At 32.6% G+C, this 9,327-nt stretch overlaps 1 protein-coding gene, 1 non-coding gene and 1 pseudogene across 5 annotated transcripts; 2 read left to right on the forward strand and 1 right to left on the reverse strand.

The window, feature by feature from the left end:
• The first annotated feature begins 216 nt into the window (after positions 1-216).
• Positions 217-6,390, forward strand: LOC125863131 (probable hexosyltransferase MUCI70). 4 transcript variants are annotated; one of them, XM_049543281.1, is made up of 8 exons: positions 217-306; positions 1,881-2,144; positions 2,951-3,049; positions 3,579-3,937; positions 4,350-4,561; positions 4,653-4,909; positions 5,002-5,180; positions 5,812-6,389. In XM_049543281.1, the coding sequence occupies exons 2-8, from the start codon at positions 1,922-1,924 to the stop codon at positions 5,887-5,889; spliced, it is 1,407 nt and encodes a 468-aa protein (XP_049399238.1). In that variant the 5' UTR covers positions 217-306; positions 1,881-1,921; the 3' UTR covers positions 5,890-6,389. The 4 variants fall into 4 exon arrangements, with proteins under 4 accessions (XP_049399238.1, XP_049399239.1, XP_049399237.1 ...); XM_049543282.1 differs by having other exon boundaries at positions 223-306; positions 1,912-2,144; positions 5,812-6,390; XM_049543280.1 differs by lacking the exon at positions 217-306 and adding an exon at positions 1,637-1,766.
• Positions 5,539-5,633, reverse strand: LOC125863505 (U6 spliceosomal RNA; annotated as a pseudogene).
• A 960-nt stretch (positions 6,391-7,350) lies between the features above and the next one.
• On the forward strand, positions 7,351-7,422 carry TRNAM-CAU (transfer RNA methionine (anticodon CAU)). Its single transcript has one exon. It is a non-coding gene; the product is annotated as a tRNA-Met (tRNA).
• Positions 7,423-9,327: the final 1,905 nt, after the last annotated feature.

Raw genomic sequence — 9,327 nt, forward strand, 5'->3', positions numbered from 1 at the left:
TTTAGAAAATAAGCAGTTAATTCTGAATACAAAAATATGAACAAACATATTTTTTTCTCACTCCATCATAAATAACAAGTAAAAGAGTATTTTTAGTGTACTGAATAAATAAATAAAAAATAAAATATATTTTTTCACATTGAATAAGTAAAGATGGATATTTATTTTTAATATATTTAAGACACTATAAACTAAATTTAGACTATAGCCAACACTGGTGAAAGTAAGAACAGCTCAGGTGAAAAAGGGATCTGAAACACAAAATCAATATACAAATGCCGATGCAGATTTCTTTTGTGAAAATCGGTAATTTCTTGTTTAATATACGCATTTCTACAATGTATTTGTTGTCTACGATGAATGATTCTGTGTAGTTATTGATTTTTTTAAAAAAATTTGTATCAATTTTGATTTGGGCAGATGAGGAGTTTGATGTTTAAGGGTTTTGGAGGGATGTTGTGATGGCTCTGTATAAGAACAATACTGAACTCTTCCAAGTGAGAAGAGGCATAACTGGGTTTGTTTACAAGTTTTTGGATAAAATCAAGAACTGTTTTAGAAGCTGTGGAAGAGGAGGGAAGTTCAGTCTTTTTACNGTTACGTTAGGTTCCATTTGGACATGCAATATAATTTTTTTAATGAACGCTATATTTATTCATTACCTCAAACATTACAAAATCAAAGCAATTCAAGCTTGACGACTCGTCTCAGTACATCCACATCCCTTCATATATAGTTCCAATCATTTTTTTCTTTCAAAAATTGCATTTTATCCATTTTTCTTGAAGGTACATTCAGAATATCCCCTTAATCTAAAGCGATATAAAATTGGATTGATATAAGATTAACATTTTTGTTTCGATAATGTGATTTGAATTTCTATATTGTATATTCTTGAAAATCCACAAGTTTTGAAAATAATTAAAAAATTCAAATCTTATACGATCTTTATGAAATGAGTAAATCATAATTTATAAACAAGATGTCTAAATATACTAAGGTGTTGCATTAATAAACCACATATCTCCATATTCCTTTAATAATAAATGTTTGCCACCAACGTGGGTTATGATGCATTGGTGAGAGTGTTTCACCCTTAACCAGAGGTCTCGAGTTTGACCCATGGGTATGGAAAAAATCTTGTTGGAGCGCCATCCCCGAATAGGCCCTACAATGCGCAATTTGAATTTAGTTAGAGCTCCAATGTGGGCTCCGGACACCGAATGAGAAACCAAAACAAAAAGTTTGCCATTACAAACTTTCAAATACACACAATTTCATAAGCCCTATGGTGTGTAATCCGAATTTAGTTGGAGCGCATGCAAGTATTTTACCATAATATCTATATTAATGTTTAGTCTTAGGTCTTGAAAAATAATTTAGAGAATAAGCAATTAAAGTCTTAGGTCTTGAAAAATAATTTAGAGAATAAGCAATTAAAGTCTTGGGTCTTGAAAAATAATTTAGAGAATAAGCAATTAATTCTGAATACAAAAATATGAAAAAACATATTTTTTCTCACTCTATCACAAATAACAAGTAAAAGTAACGTATTTTTAATATACTGAATAAATAAAAATAAAAAATAATTTTTCAAATTGAATAAGTAGAAATGGATATTTATTTTTAAGTATATTCAAGACACTATAAACTAAATTTAGACAATAGCCAACAGTGGTGAAAGTAAGAACAGCTCAGGTGAAAAAGGGATCTGAAACACAAAATCAATATACAAATGCCGATGCAGATTTCTTTTGTGAAAATCGGTAATTTCTTGTTTAATATACGCATTTCTACAATGTATTTGTTGTCTACGATGAATGATTCTGTGTAGTTATTGATTTTTTTAAAAAAATTTGTATCAATTTTGATTTGGGCAGATGAGGAGTTTGATGTTTAAGGGTTTTGGAGGGATGTTGTGATGGCTCTGTATAAGAACAATACTGAACTCTTCCAAGTGAGAAGAGGCATAACTGGGTTTGTTTACAAGTTTTTGGATAAAATCAAGAACTGTTTTAGAAGCTGTGGAAGAGGAGGGAAGTTCAGTCTTTTTACAAATAGGGGATTGCTGTTTTGTGTATTTGTACTTGCTGTGCTCTGCTTGATTTCATTGGCGGCTTTTGGCTTAGGAATGCACTTCCATGGTGAGAAACAAAACTAGTTTCAATTTCATTATTATCATATTTGTAGTTATTAAACTGATGGTTCTTGCATTTTGTCTTTTTTAAATGAGGTAAGTAATAAATTTTAGTAATATTAGGGCAAATGTGGGATATGTTTTGATATGCTTTTCCTTAAGCCGAGTTAGTTCCTAAGGTATGGAATTAGGTTTTGGTACATTCTACTCTCCCCAGACCCGTGTGGGATTACATTGAGTATGTTGTTGTATTGGGGCGAAAAAGCGTCTGGAGGCAAGAAGTATACCAAAAATCTATGTTGCTCGAACTTTTCAAACAGATCATTGGGCGTGTTGATTGTTGCATCATCCAAAAGTTATGCGTTTTTGGAGAATAAGGCACGACGCAGCTTCGTATTACCGAGGACATGACTCTAGATAGGAAGGAGTAGAAGTCGCATGCTTTCCATCTTGGGCGCCTTTTTTTCTTGACCAAACTTGAGCTGTAAAGCTTTAAACTTGTCCGTGCTGTATCCTCTAGCGCGTTAGATGTTATAATTCTTTCATTTATGATTTTAAATGTTAGTAAGTAATAAGTGGTATCTGCAAGCAATTGCTACTCTTTCTAGGAGTTTTATACTTGTAGATGAGCATACTAATGTGAGTATCTTATGGGCAGTCGGTGTCTCTTTGGCTGCTTTAATATCCTAACCACTAGTTGAAGGATAACAAATCTTTTTTAGTCATACGAGCTTCTCATATTTTGAGTTCATAAAAATTTGGCAACTTTTTTCTAAGTTTAGATGTTACATGTTTTCCCATTGTTCTTTGCAGGTAAATTGGAACCCAACATGTTGCCTTGGAGAGAAATGCGAAAAGATATTATTGCGCATGATGTCCCTGACCGCCCAACAAAGAAACCCCGTAGGCAGCGTAAGTCTTTACTATCCTTGTGTATACTTTTATCTGAGTTTACACAAGCAGGAAACTATAAGGTTGAGAAAGCTTATGTAGGTTGATTATAGTATGAACAATCTTCCTTTTCCATCTTACTGCAGCGAAATGGCCTCGTTTGGAGAAAACTGGTGAGTAGTAAATCCAAATTGCATTATAGTCATAGCACACAATTTTAAGAAACATGAGTTTTGTATTCCTCAAAAGAATATATTAAAGAAACAAAAGTTTCTTTTAGAAAAGGTTCCATGAAAATAACAATTAGGTTGATAATGAAGATAAGTATGCTTTCGATAAGCTTCATCTTTGTAGCACATATGGCTTGCTAAGCAAGATTACTTAATCATCTGTCATGTATTTTATCAAAGAATTTTGTGGTCTATCCCTTTGTTGACATCTCTTGGTAAAATGCTGTATACAAGCTAGGAAGTTGAAGGGACTATTTCCAGAGTAAGCAGAAAATATTGAAAATCTGCAAATCTTCATTTCGTTTCTATTTGATTTTCAGGTTTTTTTCCCTGTGAGGTAGCATTTAAGGATTCCGTTGATTTGCTTAGTGAACCGAAGGACTTTTTGAATTTCACCCATTTTTCCTTGGGATATATGGAAACAGAAAAGAAAGCTTCCCATATTGATGCTCATGAACCCAGATTTGGTGGACATCAGACCCTTGAAGAAAGAGAACAATCATTTTTTGCTGTAAATCAAACAGTTCATTGTGGTTTTGTGAGGGGAGCTGAAGGGTTCCCAAGTACTGGATTTGATTTGAAAGAGGAGGATAGAAAATACATGAGTGCGTGCAGAGTGGTCGTATCATCATGTATATTTGGAAGCTCTGATTTTTTAAGAAGGCCGACAAGCAGATTGGTAATGATTTGGCCTACTTTTTTCTTTATATTTACTTTTCTCTCATGTAATGATGTACGTTGAGTTTTTTTTATTATATCCATTCTGAAGTTCTAAAACACCAGGAAGGACTGGAAAATTCCTTTTCTCTTCATTCTCATTCTAATGACCTTGCAGTATTCAACTGAGTTTGCTCTCTCTATTCTCAGAAATGGCAGTTGCATAAAAAAACTTGTAAATCAGAAATGTTGAATAGCTCTGTGAAGATGAAAGACTTTCTAAAACATGTATCCCGAATACGACAGTTTTCTATAATAATAAATGACTCAATTTAGCATTCTACAGATTTGTCAGATGGTATCTTTGGAAAGCCGAAGAGCAGGTTAGGATATAGCAACATGTGCTTACTTTGGATTGATCCTTGCCTTTTCAGATGAGTGAGTACTCAAAGAAGAATGTATGTTTTGTTATGTTTGTTGATGAGGAAACTCTTTCGACACTCTCCAAAGAAGGAAATGCACCTGATGATGGTGGATTTGTTGGTTTGTGGAAATTAGTTGTTGTAAAGAACTTACCGTACACAGATATGCGTAAAACAGGGAAAGTACCAAAGTTTTTGTCACATCGCCTCTTTCCTTCTTCGAGGTGATTATCCATATCCCTATCTGGATTTTATTCTTAATGTATCTTGCTCCAATTGAAGATGAATTTGTTCTCCTATTGTGGCAACTTTTAGGTACTCTATTTGGCTTGATAGCAAACTGCGGCTCGCAACCGATCCAATGTTGATAATTGATCATTTCTTGTGGCAAACTGGCTCTGAGTATGCCATCTCAAATCATTATACTCGGCACTGTGTTTGGGATGAAGTACTCCAAAATAAGCGTCTAAATAAGTACAATCACACTGCTATTGATGAACAGTTTTCATTTTACCAATCTGACGGTCTTACCAAATTTGACCCTTCAGATCCAAATACTCCTCTGCCAAGCTGTATGTGCCACTTAGTGCTTACTATTTATCCTGTTCTCGTTGTCTTCATATGCAGTTTGTTGAACTAATTATGGCTTTTTTGTGTATTGCAGATGTGCCTGAAGGTTCTTTTATTGTTAGAGCACATACACCCATGTCAAATTTGTTCTCTTGCCTCTGGTTCAACGAAGTTGATCGATTTACTTCACGTGACCAGCTAAGCTTCGCATTTACATTCTTAAAACTGAAGAGAATGAATCCAGACAAACCATTCCATTTAAATATGTTTAAGGTAAGGTGTCTTCAGGTCACTTTAATTCTTTTTATTTACAGCTCTTGCGGAAGTCACATACATATGGTTACTGTTGAATCGTCTGCTTGCTCTTGAAAACTAACTGTCTTGCCAGATATGTTTCTGCAGCATTATATCCTACTTCAATATATCTGCTAACTAAGAGAAGCTATTTGTAATTTGACTTTGCAACAGTGTTATCATTTTGAAACGTTAACACCTTTTTTTCAAAAGTAATGGTTGACATGTTATTGAGGTCGGACAACTTGTAGTCACTTGTGCTGCTTTATCTTCCATCAAACCTGAGAACTGAACATGTAACACAATGCTCTCAGTGTCATTATTTTGTTGGAATATTGTATGTGCACACCAACTCTCGGTTTGTGCATGTCATCCTTGCACAGCGGCTGTGCATATCTTCTCTCCAATTTTATTGGATGTCCCTGAAGGAACATTCAACTGTGATGTTTTGTTTGCTTGAACATAAGTGTTCCACTAATTGCTCCATTGTTCTGCTGAGTTGTGAAGTTCTTATATTGTAACAAAATTGCACCCAAAACTTGGTGTCCTTTACTTGTGTTAAAGCAAGTCTGTGGAACTTCATCATATGTTTGAATGTATGCTTCTGCAGGACTGCGAACGTAGGTCGCTGGTCAAGTTATTTCATCACAGAGAGCCATATGTTCCACCTCCTCCAAAAATTAGTTGATATTCTGACTTGACTTAGTAAACTGGACCTCTTGCTAGACCCATTGGAACTAACTTTCCGTTTGAAGATGAACTGATGCATTACATTGGCGACTAGAGATTATACATTTTGGGGCGCGGAACTATTTTAAGCTCTACTAAATAGGTGATAGAACTTCCGTTGAATATCTTTGGTTTGTCATTTTGGGCCAAGAGTACGGGGCTACCTCATCCGCCTTTGATCCACCGTCTTCATGTGATCGTGAAGTGTCACTGCTATCACAACTGTTGAATGTTTTCTGAGACTTCTTGTGGGTTCAGCACCAAATGAGTTCTGCAGTAGTTTGCATACATCATCTCATCTGATATACTTGTACAATCTAGATTGGGTACGCGTTTTGTACATTGAATATAGTATCTTCTCTTTTGCAGCTAACATTGATGAAGTTAGTCATTTCTACAACATAGAGAGCTTTTATTACTATTCATATAGCTGATCCTAACTTCTTTGGGATTGAGGCATAGTTCTTATTACTCACTGCTGAGTTTTCTAACGAATTGCTTTTAGCATTGACACTACAGTAATATTACAGTCTCATATGCTCTGCTGTTTTAGTGTAGCGACTTTTCTTCTATTTTTACTATTATCTATTGCTTCTTTTGCATGTTCTATTTTGCTCTTTTGCTGTCATTATTTTCTTTCCAATACTGCTTTGATTTTTTTTTTTTGAGTCGAGGGTTTTATCGAAAACAACTCCACTGACAAAAAACATTTTGTAAGTATAGTAAGTAATTTTTTGTTGCATGTTCAAGAATACTAATGCGAAAGAGAGTGAAAATCATTTTAAGAAAATAATCACTTTCCTCATTTAACGAACTCGTTTTTTTAGATAAAATGTTTTCAAAATTTTTGATCAATCAAAACATACGAAAATTAGAAAATATTTTCGTTCTTTGTATATTTTTTTTCTGCTGACAGTGAAACGTAGTAACTATGGTAATGGTATTTTCTTTTTGCTAAATATAATTATTATTCACTCACCGTTTATGTGTAAAAGTGAAATGTCTTATAAAAAGGACATGAAACTTAAAAGAGTTAGAAATCATTTCTCTTAAAAAAAAGATTAACAAATTATATTCTTGTGAAAACAAAAACAATAAATATGGTGGCGAGTGAAAATACTACTCCTCCGTTTCTTTTTTACTTGTCACAATTTCTATTTTAGAATCAAACGATATGAACTTTTACCATTTAAGATATATTTTCCCATCATATTTATGAGAAAAATTACAATTTATAGTACATTATGTATAGTTTTCAAATATCTAAATTTTAATTAAATTGACTTTCGAAACGCGAAATCTGACAATTATTTTGAAATAGAAAGAATATGGAAAAAGAAGGCAAAGTAAACATTTTATGGAAGTTCAAAGGTTTATCTACCTTTTTTTAAATTATAAACCGCAATGAAATAACAACACCATCAGAGTGGCGCAGCGGAAGCGTGGTGGGCCCATAACCCACAGGTCCCAGGATCGAAACCTGGCTCTGATATAAAAATCTGTTGTATATATCTCAGATGCAAGCTTCCAATCTCCACATTTTTTTTGCTGTTAATTACTCTCTCCGTCGATCTTTACTTGTTTATTATACTATTTTGAAATGTCCAACAATATTTGTCCAGTTTATGTTGTGTCTATTTTACCCTAGTTATTGAATACTAGTAATATTTATTTTCCAATGTTTAGATGACTTATATTTGATAAGGGTGGTTTGATAAAATGACTCTTCTTAATCTGTGTGTCAAGTCAATAGTGGATAAAAAATTATAATATACATGTTTATAACATGTGAAACTACATTAATCATACGTTTTTCTATATCTAGTATTCATTTGAATATATGTATGTGACTTGTAAAATCTACATACTGTTGTAATCTTTTGAGCACTATTCAGGACTTTAATGTACGTTTTTTTTTGCTGTTAATTACTCCCTCCGTCGATCTTTACTTGTCTATTATACTATTTTGAAATGTCCAACAATATTTGTCCAGTTTATATTGTGTCTATTTTACCCTAGTTATTGAATACTAGTAATATTTATTTTCCAATGTTTAGATGACTTATATTTGATAAGGGTGGTTTGATAAAATGACCCTTCTTAATCTGTGTCAAGTCAATAGTGGATAAAAAATTATAATATGCATTTTTATAACATGTGAAACTACATTAATAATACATTTTTCTATATCTAGTATTCATTTGAATATATGTATGTGACTTGTAAAATCTACATACTGTTGTAATCTTTTGAGCATTATTCAGGACTTTAATGTCATAAATTATTCTTTGATACATCATTTTCATGAAAGATCTTTTATTGTGTTATGTGGAAGTGATGATAGCTGGCTGAGGAATTATTGGATGTAAATGTGAAGTGTCATATATTTTTAGAGTTTTTATTTTTATATCTAACTATTCATGAAGTGTCATTGTTTTGAAAGCAACTATTGAAATAGGGCCATATGTTTCTGATTTTTTAATACAATGTTGCTCTTGCACATAAAGTCGGTAATCTTTATCACCATTCTCTCGATAGCTTCAATAGTTTACTGAAAGCTTTTGACTTAGGCTGACGATCATAAGGTAGGGCGTGGCTCCAATTCTCAACCCCGACCTACACAAGTGGTTCTAGGGATTGAAAATTTTGGAAGTGAACTAATGTTATAAATATGTAACTCAATTAGTTAGTGATAACCTTTTCAAGTAATTGTTTTGTTTTTTGAAAAAAATGTAAGAAAATTTGGATGATTTATCAAGAGGGTTTAAATTTAAATAGCAAGACAAGGTTGAATACATGGATATTTCCTTAGAGGGTTAATAGGAGATGTTGAAGTTAAACCCTTTGCATGCTCACCACGAATATATTTAGAGATAATAATAAATATGAGTAGTTATAATCAATATTTTATATAAATTTTGAAGTTGCAGAAGACTTTAACGACTCTGAATGTAATAACATTAATTCAATTACCGCTAAAAGAAAAATCCTACTGAATGTTTCATTTATTGTAATGACTCTAGCTAAGGTAATGGACATTAAAGATGGATTGATGAAGCCATCCAAATGGAAAACGATGTGCCACATGATATATATAATAATTAAAAACTAGATATTTGGAAGTCCCCCAATAGTAATTTTAATTTTAATTTTAATTCAATTTACATTTACAACTTTATGACTTCTTACAATATACTAATGTTCACAGAAAATCTAAAAACAGAACTAAATTGAAAATTTAAGGATTATTAGTGTTCATTGTTAAAGAATAAAGGTCATTTAAATCCAAATTCTAAACTTAAGAGACTGTTTTAAACATTTTGTCTCACTTTTAAAAGGACTTTATAGCAATAGTACTTTGTAATAAGATAAATATGTGAACTTGAATAACTTTATT

Source organism: Solanum stenotomum, chromosome 4 (assembly GCF_019186545.1).
Source record: "Solanum stenotomum isolate F172 chromosome 4, ASM1918654v1, whole genome shotgun sequence".
NCBI lineage: Eukaryota > Viridiplantae > Streptophyta > Magnoliopsida > Solanales > Solanaceae > Solanum > Solanum stenotomum.

What these genes read in the sequence shown, in the direction of transcription:
- LOC125863131 (XM_049543281.1), top strand. Translation starts at nt 1,922, where the DNA reads ATGGCTCTGTATAAGAACAATACTGAACTCTTCCAAGTGAGAAGAGGC. An exon ending in GAAGGCCGACAAGCAGATTG is followed by an intron (nt 3,938 to 4,349) that starts GTAATGATTTGG and finishes TTGCCTTTTCAG; the next exon opens with ATGAGTGAGTACTCAAAGAA. An exon ending in AAATACTCCTCTGCCAAGCT is followed by an intron (nt 4,910 to 5,001) that starts GTATGTGCCACT and finishes TGTGTATTGCAG; the next exon opens with ATGTGCCTGAAGGTTCTTTT.